The sequence below is a fragment of the Corvus hawaiiensis genome, chromosome 6, assembly GCF_020740725.1.
Source record: "Corvus hawaiiensis isolate bCorHaw1 chromosome 6, bCorHaw1.pri.cur, whole genome shotgun sequence".
Lineage (NCBI taxonomy): Eukaryota > Metazoa > Chordata > Aves > Passeriformes > Corvidae > Corvus > Corvus hawaiiensis.
Genome location: NC_063218.1, coordinates 5,972,526 through 5,991,441, shown reverse-complemented (window position 1 = coordinate 5,991,441; position 18,916 = coordinate 5,972,526). Strand labels below are relative to the sequence as shown.

At 46.4% G+C, this 18,916-nt stretch overlaps 1 protein-coding gene across 3 annotated transcripts in view; it reads right to left on the bottom strand.

Annotated features, from left to right (window-relative positions):
• PRKCH (protein kinase C eta) overlaps nt 1-18,916 on the bottom strand; it is a 116,131-nt gene that overhangs the window by 56,114 nt on the left and 41,101 nt on the right. For all 3 annotated transcript variants that reach the window (XM_048305855.1, XM_048305857.1, XM_048305856.1), the window contains 7 exons: nt 11,197-11,347; nt 10,343-10,377; nt 9,283-9,371; nt 7,545-7,674; nt 6,535-6,662; nt 4,271-4,414; nt 3,348-3,521 (listed from right to left, as the gene is read on the bottom strand). In XM_048305855.1, coding sequence (XP_048161812.1) covers nt 3,348-3,521; nt 4,271-4,414; nt 6,535-6,662; nt 7,545-7,674; nt 9,283-9,371; nt 10,343-10,377; nt 11,197-11,347 — 851 coding nt within the window. The remainder of the gene's footprint in view (nt 1-3,347; nt 3,522-4,270; nt 4,415-6,534; nt 6,663-7,544; nt 7,675-9,282; nt 9,372-10,342; nt 10,378-11,196; nt 11,348-18,916) is intronic.

Sequence of the window (18,916 nt, the reverse complement as noted above, 5' to 3'; positions counted from 1 at the left end):
AGCAGCAGTATAGATGAACTCGGGTAATGCATTGCTGTTTCGGGTACTTGTGCCTGCTCAGCTAATCATAGAATCACAGAATGGTTTGGGTTGGAAGAGATGCTAAAGGTCATCTAGTTACAACCCTCCTCTCTTGTACAGGGACACCTTTCACTAGACGAGGTTGCTCTGAGCTTCATCCAGCCTGGCCTTGAACACTTCCAGGGATGGGCATCCCTGGAAGAATGGTGCATTCCTGGCACCAGATGACATCACAGCGTGCAGAACAGACATGTCCCAGGCTGTTAAAGTCACCCTCAGGCTCCTTAAGCCAGGGGAAGAGTTTGCTGGTTTGGGTGGGATATTATAAAAGAACCAGAATTCAATCTGCTCTGGATCCAGCCAAATCCTCAGAACCCATGAGTGCGCTGTCCTCAAACTGCAGCAGCATCTCAGGCACTTCCAAGAGCCTTCCTTTTGAGTTTCCATGATTTCTTCTTGAACTGGGAGAGGTGAGGCCATAACTGGACACCCCTGTTCTAGGTGCAGCCTCGCCAGTGCCGGGAAGAACGGATAATGACTCTCCCGAGCTCCTGAAGCAGCCCAGTCCATAATTTAGCTCACGTTCCATGGGGCTTCACTGCTGGCTCATACTGAGCCTGGCACCTACCATAAGCTCTGTCTGCCCTCCAGCTGGGCTACTGCTCTGCCAGTCAGTCCCAGCTTGTCCTGACCTATGGGATCAGGCTCTGACTTGGCCTTGACAAATGGTAGGAGGCCTCAAAACAGCTAGTTCTTGAAAAATTACTAAAGGCAGTAATAACATAGGTCATTATGTATCCAGGATCTCCATGGCAGCCGGGAGCTGTGCTTTGTTTTTTATAACATGAACCATTAATACCACATTTTAAGAGTCTGGGCTGTAACTGTGATACATGTGATGTGGTTTCCATGTAATTGCAAACTGGGTATTTGTGCTACCGTGCCCCCAGTCCATAGCTTTTTAAATATGGCTGCAGGATGACATTTTGAGTAAGTGGTTACTCTTTTTATATATATAATGGTTTATATATATATATAAAAATATATATAAATATATAAATATATATATATCTTTTTCTGCCAAGGTCTTGTTAATGGAGGGGATATCCCCATGCCATACAAAAAATAAACAGAAATCCCAAGTTTGTATCAGCCTGGTTAAGACCTCATGGAAGGATTGGGTCCAGTGAATACCCTGGGGTTGCAATCATTTCTCTACTATAGCAAAGGGGTTTAATTGTGCTTTTGTAAGCAATTTAAATCTGGTTATTCTGGATTGAAGTGGGTGTCACTGAGTGCAGACCATGGGCAAAAGATGTTATGAACCATCTACACTTTTTTTGCAAACACTTCCCTTTTTGGTGTTGTTTATCATCAGAGGGGAAGTGGTTTTCTGTTACAGACAATCCAGACAATGAAGCAAAGTGGGATTCAAGTAAAAGAGGAACCCAGGAAAGACTGGAAATAGCAGGGTCCTGCTATACAAGCACCACTCCCTTGGTACCATTTCAAGGACTGACCAGCTCTGTGCTCAGGGCACCAAGGGCTGAGGGGTTCTTCCCTCTGCTCCTCTGACGACAAGCTGGTCCAGAAATTCCTGTTCCAGGCTGCTCTACTGTTTAGCAACCTCCTTTTAATTTCCAGTCTAACTGTACCCATGGCCAATCTAGACTCCTTTAATCTTAGCCAGCATCTTGACAGCTTTGTTTCCCTCCTCAGTGTTTGACATCTGCAGACATCGATCAGATCCTCTTTTTACCTACAATTTGCTAGTCTAAACAAGCTGAGTTCTCCCCTTTTCTTCCTCTTTGCAAAAGACTCTGCGATTACTTCACCAGTCCAGAAGACTCTGCCTGCACCCACAGCAGATTGCGTTCAATTTTTTTTGAACATGACAAACAGCGCTCACACAGTGACCTTGAGTCTTCCCCAAGTTCAAGGGAAACACTCTACACAGCTCAGGAGCACATTTGCTGTTTTCACATCTACACTGCAAATTCAGTCAGCAAAGCCATAGCAAAGGCCATAGCAACGAGTGGCAAAACCCACATTTGACCTCAAACAGAACACATCAATACTGAACATTTCCAATACTTCAGGAAAGTCATTACAACTTGAAATACCATGAAATAAAAGTTTCCTTGGTTACTAGTGACAACGGTGAGCTGTAAGTTTCATTTCTGCTATACAGCACAGCTGCTCTGTGAACCATGTGAGCTGTGTATTAATAAAACCCAACACAAACCATTCAATTTCAATTATGTGAGTCTACCCAAGGGCTCCACCCTAAATGAGCACAGCTCTTCACCTCCAGAGCTGGCTGTTGCATCACCCCAGTGAAAAGAGAAATGGGTGGGTGGCTGTTTGGTTTTTTTTTTGAAGTATTTTGGGTTTATGTAGGAGGAGAAAAGCTACAATTAAAAGGGCAAGTTTCTCCTGCCTCTTGTAAGAGGAAAACAAGCTCTACTGCCCCATAGCAAAGAAAAAAATGCAACTGGAAAAGAGCCCAGGCAGTTTTGAAGATCTACACTGCAGAAAATGCTTTGGTCCTAATAAAAGCTTAGCTGAGGGACTCCCAAATTCACCTTGTGGCCACTGCCTCCATCTCAGACACTCCCCCCTCCACCACCCACACCAGCAAGAGGCTTCCAGCCACCAGCTCACACCAAATGAGGCTCCCAGCCAGGCACTCAGCCCACGTGCTGTCCTCCACTGAGGTACACAGGGCACAAGGGACAGCAATGCTGCCAATTTGTCCTCCCTACACAAAAAGAAATACCAACTGTACACAGATCTGACTCAGTGTCCACCCATGTCAGGCAGACCCTTTCCAGGAACCCCAGAAGGATCTTTCATTCATTTCTGAGCAGTCTACAAAGGCTGGCAGAGACAGGAACCTCTGGTTCCAAGTACAAATCTTTAAGTTTGCAGAAAACTCAATGCAAATACAGTCCAGCTAAAAATTCAGGCAGCAACAGAGCAGAGCCTGAGATCCCAGAGCAACCAGAGGACACTACAGATGTGTAGACATTTGCACTTGGAAACATTCAATGGAACAGAGATGTTTCTAGGTAAGACACAAAGAAACGCTTTGTGCCTTACCAATTTGCTAGGGAGCTTAGAAAAAGCCAGGATTTTGTTTGCCAAATGCCCAGCAGATGTTAGAGGTGGAATATAGCAGAGCGCTCTGTTCATCCTCAAGCAGAGAGGCTTCTCCTGGGTCTGAAGTGGACATTTGTAACAGGTCAGCAGCCAAATACACAACAGGGTTCCTCATGCCAGCCAGTGTCAGGAGGAAGGCTGGCCTCTGCCTGGGCTATACTTACAGGAGTCTGGAAGCAACAGTAGAGCTTGGTGAGGAAGGGGTGGTTCCTTGCTAAGGAGAGGATGCGTTTCTCGGTCATGGTGCACTCAACATCGTCATCCTGCAGAATGACATCCTTCTTCAGCACCTTCACTGCATAGAGCTGCCCACTCTCTTTCATCTTGGCAAGCATCACCTAAACCAAAAGCGAGTGTGAATGGCAAGGGCTGAGCCCTCTGAGCAGCACAGAGCCTCTCACACCTTCCCAGGCTATAAAGGTCAGTTATCTCATGACCAGGCTTGTGGACCAAAGTGAGTCAGCCTGTGAGCATGGGCATCAGTGTATAATCAATGACACACACTACTGCCTGCAGCAGGCTGCTCTGGACAGAAATACCCACACACGCTGCTCCTGTCTGGCACACGGCTGGCTGACAAAGGTCACCCACTGTGCCAGCACACACTGCCTGGGCAGGGACACTCATCCCACCTCCCTCCTCAGATTTAAAACTCAAACACACTCTTTCACATCAGCTTCATGGCAGAGAAGCAAAACCCCCATCTCACCACATTTGAAACCACTGCCTTGTTGCCTTTAAAGGAAAAGTCTTTACATGCTCCAAAAAATACTGCCCAAACGAGTGTTAACACACACACTTGCAGCTCCTGGTATAGGCCCTGGCATGCAGCTGTTCCTTCAGGTACTAACTTCTTTTCTGTGATATCCAATTCCTCACTTTGCTGTCAGCTTTCTTTCTCTTCCTTTTTCTCCTTGTTCTCTGTAACCAACTTTGTTGCACAAAGGAAGTACTGCTTAGTACTTGCTCTGGAGTACCACCAGACAGCCTGTGAAGTGATTTCATGTTATGAAATCACTTCACCTACCTTGGGGCTTCTTAAATAAGGAATGTGGTTTCACACAAAATAGCCACGAATAATTCTCACCTTTCCAAAGCTTCCCTTTCCCAATACACGAAGGAAGGTTAAGTCTTTGATCCCAAGTTTGCTTGCTGAACTTTCACTAATGTTGTTGCCATCCTTCAGGCTGCCTTTTCCTTGATGTTTCAATGAAGATCTCGAAACCAGTTTCTGTGGAAGAAAGCAAAGAAGTGTCAGTCTGTGTAGAAATTGTACTTCTTCCTCAGAGGTGCTCACAGGTGATCAACCCACCAACCACGGCATTTGGGGCCTGTTCTGGGGCACTTTACGGCTACTGGGACAGAAAGTGTGTTGGTAGCATCACACAGCTGCCACATGTGGCTGGCCAAAGCTGGCACTGCTCAGGGCTGTGCTGACATGTCAACACCAGCTCTGGTGACCTGGGCATTTCAGGTTGTAAACCCACTGCCCAGCACATGACAGATGATCACAGAACAAGCTGAGTTGGAAGGGACCCACAAGGATCATCGAGCCCAACTCCAGGCCCCGCACAGGACCATCCCCAAGAGTTGAGAGGCAAGGTTGACTCTCTCCATCCTCACTCCCCACAAAAAAAAAGAGAATGAGTGGGGGAATCCAAGTCTTCTATTTACCAGGAAAGTAAGGAGGACTGCATAAATTCTGCAATAGGCAAAGTGCTGGTGAGATCTCAAACCCTGGCAGAGAATTTCATCTGAATTTCTTAGGTTTCTACGTGATTTTTAGACTCTTACTCAAAGCCCAGTTCAGTGGGATCCCAACTTCAAAACATGTTTCTTTTCCACATCTGGGCTGCTGGTTTCCTCCACTGCTCCAAATTCAATGGAAAGCTGTTCATTCCCATGCCAGCAGTGAGGTGCTGCATACTCAGGAGTTGTACCAGTATTAGCACACATTTCCAGAGCTCGTAATTTTGAAGTACACAAAGATCAAGCCAACCTCCAGTGCCCTCTGCTCACAGCTCTCCAGGTATGCATGTGCATACAAACGAGCACTTCTATTCAGTTTACTGGTCTAAACGAAGTCACACGGACTTCATGAGCTCCATCTTGTGACTACTTTGGTGTACAGCAAAGTTCCTCCTGCACAGGAGACTCGTCACCATGGGCAAGGGACCAAGAGCAGCCACAGAGGCACAGAATGGTTTGTGTTGGAATGAACCTTCAAGAGCATTTAGTTCCAAATCCCTAACATGCAGGGACACCTTTCACTAGACCAGCTTGCTCAAAACCCCATCCAACCTGACCTTGAACACTTCCAGGGATGGGGCATCCACAGCTTCTCTGGGCAACCAGTGGCAGGGCCTCACCAGCCCCACAGCAAAGGATTTCTTCCTAACATATTATCTAAATCCACCCTCGTTCAGCTTAAAGCCATTCAGGGCTGTCCATACAGCACAGTCCAAACATTTCCTAGACTCTTTAGCTCACAAATAACAAGAAGAGATCGTTAAACACCAAGCACAGATTTTTATTTTTTTTTCTGTTTTCATCTCCTTTTGATGTGCAGATGATGCAACAACAAGCGTTAACAAGTGCTGATTTTTGCAGAACAGAGAAGGGAGTAGGGGATTTCCCTGTAACTCCCAGGATAACTGTCCCCCTGAACTGCTACAGGGAGAAGAGCAGAGGTAAGAGTTTGCTATAAACCAACTGAAATCAAAAGGGGCACCACAGCCTAATAAGCCTGCTAGGTTGATACAGCATGATGTGGTAGATCAATGGCTAATTGTATGAGAATATTTACCAAGTCTGGAAATTATGGTTTGGGTTTTAATATTTTCTTTTTGTTGCGTTGACAGGGACCACAAATTTTGGCTAGGGATGTAGTGAAGAGTGAAATGGGCTCCCCAAAATCACACAGAAAAAGTGACAAAGCTGGGAAGAGAACTAGGTTTCTTCTTGAGCTCTTCTGCTCTATCATACACCACACATGCAGACAGCATTTGTGCTTGCACTAAAAATAAAAAATGCATGTCATGAATTATACTGATTTTTAATTAGTCAGGGGGTCTTATTCTGCTCTCATTTGTGATAAGCACATGGAAGAGTGTTGAATAGTCACAGCACTGTGAAACATAAGCACAGAGCAAAGGAACACCTAGAGATGAAAGCCTGGACATCAAACATCCATTTTCCAGGTGAGGCCTTTGCCACAAGCCACAGACCTATTCCTGCAGTCCACCACCCAACACTATCTGTCCTATGGGAAGCCTCTGCCCTCTCCTGCACCCATATGAAGATTCAGTTGTAAATGTTTTAAATAGAGAAGAAAAAAGATAAAAGACTCACCGAATTTGGGGAAATGCTTCCCGGTTGCAGACCCATGCAGGCCAAGGTTTTTGCAAGCTCTGCTGAGTTCACCCCACAGTTTGGAGCAACGTTTGCTTGGCATCGAATGTGGACGTTCATTTTACAGACTGACAGGGGCAATGGAAAGTAAAAGCAAAGGAACAATTAAAATAACTTGGAGGGGTTTGCTGCTGAGAAACAATTTAGTAATCTCACTTCAGGAAATACACCCATCTGGATCTACTCTGTATCTTTACACTAGAGGGATTTTTGCCACTGATCTAAGTAGAAGTAAAAATTAGAACTCTTGTAAAAGAACAAACTCCTGAAAACCAGCAACAGACCCCAAAGTCTCGAGGCAGGATGCCACATTGCCTAAAGCTTTTAATAAGCATGTATTTTTGAGGTACGTAGCTACCATTGCAGCTATGCCTGTAAGTACAATTAGTATTTATAATGCCATAGAATTCACAACAAACATCCCCTCCATTTTCGTGTATCTAATTTTAAAGACAGTGTTCAGTGGGAAACAAAAGTCATTCTTGCTCTAACTCATGGGCACACACACACCCTCTTGTGGGAGGCGAAGGCAAGGATTTTACAGTCTGGATCACGGAAACAAAAATGTAACACCAGGACATGCTTAGTCATCAATTAACAGGCTTAGCAGTCAGCCTAAAGCAATGACCTTTTTTTCCCCTCGGATGCCTTTTCACTGCCTTATCTCACCAGCTGAGCAAAAACCTTCAGGTAAAGGGAGAATACGAACGCAGGAAGCAGAATACTTTTAATAATGCAAGTTAACCAAAGCTGTGCTGAGAGTGCTGAGTAGAGTCCTTCTGGCAGCCAGAGATTAAAAAGGAGATCCGCCTTTTTTTTAACTCTTAACAAAGAAGAATGTTCATCACTCAGCTTTCTCCTGAAGGTTGCACAAATCAAGCTCACACGGGGCATCAAGAGTCTAAAAATAAATGCATTTTGTGAAAAGGCAACAATGAGAAGCTGCTCACTTTTACACTGTAGACCCTGTCGCATGATCCCCCAGAGCAAGGACCCGCAGTGGTCACAGAACGTTGGGACTTTGTAGTTGTGGACGCTGAATTTATGAGGAATGTTGATCCCAAACCTCTGTTCAGTTACCTGAGGCACCAAAAGGAAAGCACAGGTTTAAAATTCAAATACACATATATAAGCTGGTGTTCATTTACATACAGGCATTTAAGTGCAAACCTAAGATGATAATTTCAAGTCAGAAAATGTCCTGATCCATCACCTCACTGAGGTTTACTGCAAGTGAATACTGAATTAAGAGCCTCACCTGCTGTGGGCCAGCTTTTCCTTGCTTTTCCAGACTACCTGGAAAAGCAGACTTTAAAATAATGGCTGCCTAGCCAATTTTAAACTCTTAAAGACAAGTTAGAATTAGATTACCTCAAAACAAACCAATCCCACTGCAGTGTGAGCTACAGCTTTTTTAATCCCGCAGTTATGACATCTTTGACTTGCATACTATGTGCAAAAACATGTAACTTTAGGTCAAACTGTTGATTTTATTAATTTTAATATAGAATTGCTTTCACAGCTCCTCCTAAAATTCTCATTCCTCTTCTCACCCTCCTTGTAATTAACAGCCTTTCAGGCACACATTTCACTCTATCACTTGCAATCATCCCCTTTGTAACCTTGTTCTTTCCCAATTGCATATCATTTAGATCCCAAGGACACCTTTAAAAAAATGTTCCAATGGCTGAAGAAACCAGTCCCCATTAAGGAAATTCATCACTTTTGACTTTGTTTCTCAAAGTCAGATGCAGATCCTGGAAAGCTGAGGCGGAACCCATAACTCTATTAAAGAAAAGTCAGGGGTGTGACTGGAACAAGAAATTTAAGGTGAGTGGTGCCTCCTCACTTCTGCCTTCTTTTAAAGTCGTTTAAATGTGTTATAAAACCTTCATAATCCCGAGGGAAGGGTGAGGACATTCACTATTTAACTTGCACTTTACCCTTAGGCTTCTTAACTTATTTTCATCTGGCTTGTCAAGGGGTCATTTTAAGGAGTTCAGCTCAGCAGTTCGGAGGCAAGAAATAACAAAAGGTGATTGCATGCCACAAAACACAGAGCTGCCTCGTGAATAAATAGATTTGATTTGATTTTTCCTCAAACAGTTATTGAACCATTTCCAGCTCAGAAATGAGACATGCAAGGCACAGGGCAGTGTTAGGCAGGGATGTTACTCCCATCAAACACAGCCAAAACTAACACGAAAGAAAACCTTCAGAAATACAAGTTATGCAAGGGCTCTTTATTACAATGTATTTCACAGAGCAAAGGTGTGGAGCAACAACTAAATGGGCCCTTCAGGCAACCAGAAAAGAAAAAAGAGGCAAAACAAAGACCAGTGGTTGGCCAGAGAAATCCACATTAAGCACCGGGCACCAAATTTTGATTGCACCACAGTTAATCATGCAAGAAAATTACCAAGAAAACCAGTGGATTTGCTACTTTTTGATGTTTTCCAATGAAGATATCCTGATTTCCTACACGATGTGCTAGTCCAAACAGTTAATGGCATCGACAGAAGAAAAACCAGATGACATTGCATGGCCTTTATGCAGATATCTATCACTTTTTTCTCACTTTTAAACCCATGAATAAAGGTAACATAGAGTAAATTCTGCTACAGGACAAACCCAGCAATCCAGACAGCCCCAAAGTATGATGACCCAAAATAACCAACGTGACTTTACCTTGAGATCGTTCTTGTTAGTATTGTTTTGGCACGTGCAAGCTGTGACAATGAGGTGATGGCAGCGCTTGTGTACAACACAGGTGCACACTAGGAAATAAAAGAGGCACGCTGAAAAGAGCCCTTGGAAGACTCAGAACACATCAACCCACCAGCTGGGCTCCTTAAGGCTCAGCTGCATCATCAGCACACCGTAAAGATGTGAAAAATAATCAGTGGCTTGGAATTAACAACAGATCTGGAGATGTATCTTCAACCTACTGCAACAGAAATTCTGCACTGGATCATTCACACAGCCTAGAGAACAGCTGCCTATATCAAATATGGGTGATGGGCACAGAAACAACAGTGTAGCTTCTCAAACTACTCAAAAAATGCTGCTGAAATAATTATCCAGGGAAGAGTGGTTTTTGTCCACATGCAGCTTTCTTTCACAGGAGGACACCAGTGCCCTATTACACTGAACAGGAACAGGCTGTGTTAGGCTATATTGAATGACCATGAAGCAGGTAATTCTGGGAAAAAGGGAAAGGAAAAAATAAAGGGGAAAGGCAGAACAATAATTAAATGCAAACAAGCACCACAGGCATCTCTACAGCCAGTCAGCCAAACCATGTGCTCAGGCAGAAGTGCTGTGCCAGCCCACAAAGTCACAAACTCCCTAATTCTACTTTGTTGAACTTCATAGGGAGAGAAAGGGAGAGGGTGGCCATTCCAGCAGGTCACTTTGTGTCCCAATACCAGCTGGGCACTGTCCTGAAGGGACCCTGGGTGCCTCAAGCCTGGCTGGGTGTTGCATGTAGCCAGCAACTCAGTGGACTTGCACAGGATGAAACAGCAACCGGACAACCTGTTTGGGCAGGAATGTCAGAGGCTGCTCCTGCAGCCACACAAACCTGACAGAGGCTCAAAAGCACAGGCCTGGCTGCCTGGGGAGGAAGAGGAGTGGTGACTCCAGAGCAGCTCACAGCTGCAGGATATCCCAGCAGACCAGGAAAGCACTCCCAGAACAGCACATCCCCCCCCACACACACACACCATGCAGGAAAGGAGCACCTTACCTTGGCACTGGTATCCCTGCTTCCCAAACACGCCCCTGGCCAAGAGAAAACACAGACACAATTTAATGGCAGAAAGACAAGTCATCTTGCAGATTGATTACAGAAGACAGAGCCAAAATGCAGGAGGATCCCAAATTATCAGATCCCGTGGTAGAGCTGCCCAGCAGTAGTGGTGCAACCCAGCACAGGGGTGTGAGGGCACAGGAAAGCACTGGACAGGCCATGGCTCACAGGGCAGGCTGTCAATATGCCTTGTATTCCCCATATTCCCCCTCACTCTCATTTCTCAAATACCTCAACTTCATTACAACACACACCACACACATTAGACTGATCCCAACAGCCCACACCCTCTTATTATCTCTCCCACTCCATGTTCTTTTGAGACATATCTATGTTTTCTCCCTGCTCTGCCTACTCCTCCACGTGCATCACCTCACACCTCTCTGATGGCTTTTCTGTTGTCAGGAATTTTCTCTAAACTTTCAAGCAACTGGTTTTTTCTCAGTGTAATCTCAATGCTCCACTGCAGTGAGTGGGGTCTTTCTTCAGGTTGCCTCGTTACTTTTTTCTCCCTTGAAATAACATCTGTGGTTACAAGGGAGGGACACTGCCCCATCCCCACACCAACTCAGTTTGCTTCCAGCACCCAAGATACATATCACCTCTGGCTTCTCTGCAGCAGACTCCAGTTTGCAGCATAAACGTAACCTGCCAAACCTGACTGGCCAAGAGGCATCACATCGGAGGCCCTGGGTAAAGACCTAAGTGACTGATTCAGGACTGGGGGAGCCTTGTCCCCAGAACACAGAAGACTGGGGAGCTCTGTGACAGGGTGTTTGAGCTGTTCTTACCAGATGAACTCCCTGCAGTGAGAGCAGTATGTGGGCTGTCGCAGGTAGGTGGCCATGAACTTGTGCCCGTTCACCTGGTGCACCCGCCTTCGCATCGCCCGCTGGCGCTTCCGAGTGAGGTTCTTAAAGATCCGATCCCTCTGCAGAGTCCCTGTGCAGGAGGGAGAAGGAGAAAAAAGGACAACAAAACATTAGGATCATCACACACAATTATCACTCCTGGTTTTGCTATGGCATTCGGTTTGGGCCCCCAACCTAAGGAGGACGTGGCCAGAGATAGCCATGGAGATGATGCCAGGGCTGGAGCCCCTCTGCTGTGGAGACAGGCTGGGAGAGCTGGGACTATTCAGCCTGGAGAAGAGATGGCTCTGGAGACACCTTAGAGCCCCTTCCAGTGCCTGAAGGGGGTTGCAAGAGAGCTGGAGAGGGACTTTTGACAAGGCCATGGAGTGACAGGACAAGGGGGAATGGCTTCCCCGTGAAAGATAGTAGGTTTAGATTGGATATTTTAAAGAAATTAATGACTGTGAGGGTGGTGAGGCCCTGCCACTGGTTGCCCAGAGAAGCTGTGGATGCCCCATTCCTGGAAGTGCTCCAGGCCAGGTTGGATGGGGCTTGGAGCAAGGTGGTCTAGTGGAAGGTGTCCCTGTCCATGGCAGGAGGTTGGAATTAGACGATATTTAAGGTCTCTTGCAATACAAACCATTCTATGATTCTACGATAAAACTTTCAAAATCACAATTACACCCCTGGTTTAGAAGTCAGGGGACCATGGTCTAGAACGAGGACGGCATCTGGGACAGGTACAGAACTTAATTGCAATGTCCCCTTTAGCTCAAAATTACATTTTTCATCTAGAAAAATTTTCCCCTTCTGTTGGGGTCCCTCCCCTGCCGTGTAGCCCTGGGAGAGGGGCCCTGAGGGCACAGACACGGGGCTTCCCTGCCCCTGCTCAGCCTCGTTCCCATTGGTTGGTTTGTGTTCCCTGCGCGGGCAGAAGGACCCTTGGTCCCGTGACTGGAACAGTTCCTGGGCAGAGCTCCGGCCATGCGGCTGGAGAAATAAACATCTCTGAAACAGCTAGCAAGAATCTGTCTGTCTATATATATATATTTCCTTTCCACGGGACTCCTGGTTTGATATATGCGTGTTGCAGGATCCCCACTGCAACAAATGGTGGAGATTTGTGAGCAGAACGATCCCCGATCCCTAAGCGACTGATTTGTGTGAGTAAACCCTGGAAACTTTGGATTCCTCTTCTTGGTTTTGCTTTGCTATTCCATATCTGAACTATGGAGGAACCGTGGGAAGACTCTTGGCTCTCAGAGCCGCATATGGACATTTATCTTAAACTTAAAATGATTCTTGAACAACGATTTGTAAATTTTAGCTTGATTCAAGCTCAAAAAGAACTGAAACACTTCCTGGCATGGTTGTTTAAGAACTTTTTCTATGTTTCTTGGGATTTAATTCTTACCAAGGGCTTTTGGAAAACCGTTTGGACACAGTTAATACTGGAGTCAAAATATATGCCGATGGAAGAATATTTTCGTGAATATTATTTAGTTACCGAGACTGTTGAGCAATGTCAGCTGTGTCCTGGTGAAGGGAAGCGTGGCGCAGGGACCGTGCGGCCCAGGCCACGTGCACCGAGCGCTCTGAGAGCAGCAGCGAGGCAGTTCCCGCGCGCGGGCGGAGCCACGCGAGCCGCAGTGTCGGTGGCGGAGCGGGGAGCGGCGGGACCCGGCGGTGCCCGCCCGGTCCTGTGCAGTGCGTGGTGGAGCGAGCCCCGTGAACGCCCGACCGAGAGGGGCGGCACGCGGGCGGCGGCTGGCGGCGATGGCGGTGGAACGGAGCCGCGCCCGGCCGAGACGCGCGCTGGAGCGGGGCGCGGGGGAGTCGTCGCTCGGGGGCCCGGCCGAGACGTGTGTGCAGCGCCCGGCAGCGGCAGCGAAGCTGCGACCAGAGGAGGCGACGCACGGAGAACTGAGCGGCGTGGCCCGGCCCGGCCCGCGCAGCCCCGAACGCGACCCCGGGAAGAGCGCGCAGGCACCAGCAGCCCCGACAATTCCAACACGGGAGCGACCGAAGGAGAGAGCAAAGACGCAGCGAGACAGAAAACAGCAGCCACTCGAAAAAAGGAAAAGATCATAGCAACTAAGACCTTAGGGATAGTAAAATGGTATAATGTTAAGCAAAATTATGGTTTTATAACAAGGTATGACAACCAGCAAGACATATTTGTGCATAGAACTGCTATTAAAAAGAATAACCCTGAAAAATGGATCCCAAGCTTGGGAGATGGAGAAGTGGTGGAATTTAATATTGTACTAGGGAGAAAAGGGTTACAAGCATCGCAGGTCACTGGGCCTGATGGTGTTCCTGTAAAAGGCAGTATATATGCAAAAAATCGTAGTCATGTTAGACAGTATCTCCATTGTAAGCCCCCCCTACAGTTTCCCTTTCCTAATCCCACCTTTCCCTTTTACCCTATGTCCTATTACCCCCAGTGTATTCCCAATCCCTTTTTTCACCCATGGTTTCCCTCACAAAACCATGCTTTTGCCAATTGTTTCCCCAAAAATCCCTTTCCAATGCCGAGTGGGGGATGAAAAGGGGGAGGGAAGAAGTTAAACCCTCTCCTGCCTCAGTTTCCCCACAAAGCATGCTCAGAGTTCTGTCTCCCTTCTGTCAGCCCTAAGATGTTCCAGAGAATCTGTTTGGACATTTAAAGACTCAGGAGGGTGGCTTGTTTTGTTTTGAAACTGTTCTTGTTATGTTTATCCAGTTGTTTTCATTCTCCTTTTACTAAAATAAAACGGGTGAGGTGTTGGGGTCCCTCCCCTGCCGTGTAGCCCTGGGAGAGGGGCCCTGAGGGCACAGACACGGGGTTTCCTGCCCCTGCTCAGCCTCGTTCCCATTGGTTGGTTTGTGTTCCCTGCGCGGGCAGAAGGACCCTTGGTCCCGTGACTGGAACAGTTCTTGGGCAGAGCTCCGGCCATGCGGCTGGAGAAATAAACATCTCTGAAACAGCTAGCAAGAATCTGTCTGTCTATATATATATATTTCCTTTCCACGGGACTCCTGGTTTGATATATGCGTGTTGCAGGATCCCCACTGCAACACCCTTCCTCTCACACCTTCCCATGTTGAGACATGCCATTAAACTATTAACTCACGAGCTGTAAATGGACCAGAAGCTCAAGGCTAATGAGTTGTCATAACTCACAGCTTTTTGGACAATAACTCCTGAAAAACACGACTACATGTAACCAACTGACTAGCACCACGTTGCTGAGTGAAAGCAGTGCCTTGCTTTGTGAACAGTGTTCATCCACCTTTGGTATTCTCATGCTACATTTCTTTATCACTATTAGCAGCATTTTCACATACTTCCAATACTTCCTGTACTGGTTAAAAAAAATATAGGCTACTTCTTCAGTGATGATCAGTTTTTTGATATGTGCCACATTCAGCTTTCTTTAAAGGGTTCATTTTCCAAAGGTTAGATAATATTTGATAGTTCTGGAAAGCAGGGACCCAGGAACTGCTGGCATTCAAATCTGACTTGTCCCAAAATTTAATTTAATTTTAGAACAGAGTAGACTATTTCAGTTGAAAGGGACCTAACATAATTGTCTAGTCCAACAGTCTGACCACTTCAGAATGGACCAAAAGTTAATATATTTTAAGAGCATTGTTCAAATGCTTCTTAAACATGACAGGCTGGGGGCATTGACCACCTGTCTAGGAAGCCTGTTCCAATGTCTGAACCATATCTTGTTAGAGAAATGCTTCCTAATGCCCAGTCTAAACCTCCTCTGGTGCAATTTAATATCACAATTCAATTACCTACCAATATAATTTAATCTTTTTACTGAGTTTAGTTCAGCCATATAACAATTTCCTAGCAAAGCTCAACTTACACAAAACAAGTGTCTTAAAAGGCAGAACTGAGCTCTAGATCAAGAAAGCCATTCACATTTGGCAGCAGCCATCCAAATTGCATATTCCAGCCAGCTGGTCTCTGGGATCCTCAGACAAACCTGGTCAGACTCAGCTGAGCTTTCCCAGATCAAAGCATCATCTGGGGCACACTTGCCTCAGAAGAAAGAAATGAAATTTTCGGTTTTCAAGTCAGTTACTTTGCAAAGTAAAGGCCCTGAAAACAAGGGCATTTGGTGGGGGGGACGCAGTGGAGTCTGCCAGAGGTGACTGTGCACCAATGTTCTGTATTCAGGACTCTTGTTTTGAGCATGGACTGGATGTAAGAAAAAAGCCAGCTCTTGCCAAGCCCTCTGCATGGATATAATGCCACAGGAAGGGACAGGTCTGTAAACTCCCGGAGCGCTGGACTGGCAGCTGCACCCAAACACAGCTGTCACCATCCCACTTATCTTCCCACAAAAAGGGGGCAGAGCAATTCCCTGCTTTCAACTGGCTTTTCTGATTAACCACTGGGGGAAGGGGGGTGGTGGAAATAGAGGAAAAGCTGTCAACCTGATCAAGGCCTGAAATGTAGGAATCCCACATCACAGGAGTATTTCCCGGTCCTCTTTGTAGGAGTCAAGATAAGGGAAACCATCCTGTCAGTACTGAGCCCAGCCACTTCAAGGGGTTGTGAGCCCCAGGATGTATTCCTCTTGGTACTCTTGCTACAGGTTTAGAAGCAAAGCCAGCCATAAAGCTGAAGGGGTTTTTTTCTGCTGTGTTCTCCCAGACATCCGTGCATGTGTCCCTTCCACAGGCACTGATGGAAACCTCCTACCCGACGGCATCACTGTGACACAGAGCACAGCTTGATTTTAGGACAGCCTGCATTTATTTTTTAAATGGAATTGCATGCGATAAATTAGGATTTTCCCATTTACACACAACAAGAAAAAGGATGTGGTAAAACTGATCCAAGCACTTAACAGAAACCTTCCTTCTTCGGTGCAGAGCTCCAAGCAGCTGGACAGAGACTGGTGCAGAAGAGCCTGCCTTTGTAGGGAAGTGCTTAAACATGTGTTTAATTCCCACTGAGGTCAACAGGACTCAGGGATCACAGGAATTGCCAGACTGAATCAGAACATTGGTCCACCTAGTTCAGCATCCTGCCTCTGTCAGTGGGCAACCAGAAACACATGACAGCAAGATGGAGGAACTCTGCAGCTGGGAGATAATTTGCCTCTTTCCCACACACAAGATGTCATTTTGATCTCCAGAAGTGAGATCTGATTTGCGGAGGTTTAATATTCCTTTCAAACGTTCAACCATCACTGCACAAGTTCAACTGCCTTGTTATCTACCACAGGAAACAAGACTGAGAAGAAGCTCAAGAGGTCAACCAAAAGGTCCTCAAGAAGGAAGATCAAGAGCCAGTTGCTTTGCTGAGCCTGAGCCTCCTGCAACTTCATGTGAGAATAAAAAAAAAAAATTCCTTATAGTATTACAGAATGTGCCCAACTTCAAATTCAAGAGAGCATCTCTTTGATCTAGGTTTAAGCAAACAATTAAGTGTTTTTTCCTGGATCAGGGCCAAATACCTCAAGTGCCAAAGTGTCCTGTATTGGTGTTCAGAATGTAGAGGAGCATTTCTGAGGCACAGAAAGGGAAGCACAGGGTTTGAGTGGGTGGTGAGCACATAAGTAACTCACCTAAGGAAGCAATCCAGTTACCAGCTTGCTCCATGCCAGCTGCTCCATTAGAAGCCCAACAGCTGATGCCCTTTAAGCCCCCATTTAGCAAGGTTTAAAAGAGTATGTTCCCAATTTAGCTCCTGCAGCTTCTGGTTGTGTCACGGTTCCCGTCAAGGACCAGCATGGGGTAATCACCTCCCTGGTGCTCTCCCATGCAGTGCAGACCACACATGGCAAGAGGAAACCAATCCTTGGCACCAGGAATAGAGAACACTTGACAACAGCCTACAAAGCCACCAATGGGACACTGCTGTGCATCCCTGTGGTTTGCCCAGCTTCAGACAGACTGCAATTTTGAAACAGTTCACAAAACCCAAAAAATTACAGGCACTTGTGGGTTTTTTTTGGGCAACAGAGGAAGTCTCCATGCTGCCTTCACTGGTGGATCACATCCAGGGCCAACCTGAAGCCTTCTCCCCTGAGCTGTACTTAGCCTCCATCCCATTTTCCAGACACCAACATCCCACAGCACAACAGCTCTATCTTGCAGACGCACCTCTCATTAAAGCACATGCCACAAGTTGGGGTTTTTTCTTTACTAAAAGCTAACTCATATTTAAAGCACTCCTCAAATCTCACATTTTCTCACACTACTTGGCTGTCAGACCCCACTAAGGTTCTGCTGATACTGCACATCTTTCAGGTGATCCTCATCCGTGCTTGTGTTCACCTCAATTTACATTACAACAAAGCTGAGTATTACTAAGCAGGTTTCAGGAAGGCCTGGATTACTTTCCATATGCCATCAACTCTTTTGGGCACTAGTCTTCCCATTTCCTGGTGCTGGCTCAAGTGAAAAGGAGAGGGAGAGCCCAGCACAACCTCAGCCATACCCTGAGCCCAGCTGTAGCTGCAGGAGACCATCCGCCACATGATCTGGTGCATCTACACATACCATCACATCCCACAGAATAAATCCCCCTGTCTCAGGGCTTGGGTGCTCATGCATCCCACACACCACACCACGGAGCTGGCAAGTTCAGCCCTCCAACAAGTGATTTTGAAATGGTGGAACACATGGCTGCCAAAACCTCCTTCCTCCCAACCACCAGGACGGCAGTTCCTCAGCTCACACCCATCCCATCTGTTCAACATGTCCCAGTGCCACTGGGGGAGAGGCTGTGGGCAGAAATCATCCATCAACACAGCGCTGAAGTCTGCTAATGGAAAGGCCAAGAGATTTGGGATTGTTCAGCCTGGAGGAGAGGAGGCTCTGGGGTGACCTCATTGCAGCCTTCCAGTACCTGAAGGGAGACTACCACAAATCTGAAGAGGGACTGTTTACAAGGGTATGTAGCGACAGGACAAGGGGAAACAGATCCAAAATGAAAGAGAATAGGTTTAGATGAGTTATTCGGAAGAAATTCTTCCCTGTGAGGGTGGGGACACCCTGGAACAGGTTGCCCAGAGAAGCTGTGGCTGCTCCATCCCTAGAAGTGTTCAAGGCCATGCTGGATGGGGCTTGGAGCAACCTGGTCTGGTGGAAGGTGTCCCTGCCCATGGCAGGGGGTTGGATGAGGTGATCTTTAAGGTCCCTTCCAACCCAAACCAGTCTGTGATTCTGTGACAGGGTGGCCAATGCAGCAGCCTCTCATGCCTCCCATCTTTGGTGTCAGAGGATATAAGCCATCAGAGACATTTTCCCAGCTCATGTTTTTCATTCTGGCCAGTTTCCTATAGGACATATATTTTCTTTCTGGGCACAGAGAGCATTTTACAAAACAAAGCCATTCTAGACCATTAAACAGACTCAGGCTTTTAAAAGCCTCTAATCTCTGGTAAAGCAACAACCACCATGAATGGTTCAAATGTCCAAATACTGCTATAAAAGCAGACAAGTAATTGCTCAGTGAAGGGAGTTTCCACATCCGTGGCTAAACTCTGACATCTGTAACTATGGGGTATTTACTGTATCTGCCTATGTGCAAAACTTAACTACAAAGTTCAACACTAAAAAGCCTCTTCCCCTTTCCCTCCTCTCCACTCCCGCCAAACACGTGTTCATAGCAGTGGAAATTATACATGTAGCAGGAGAAGAG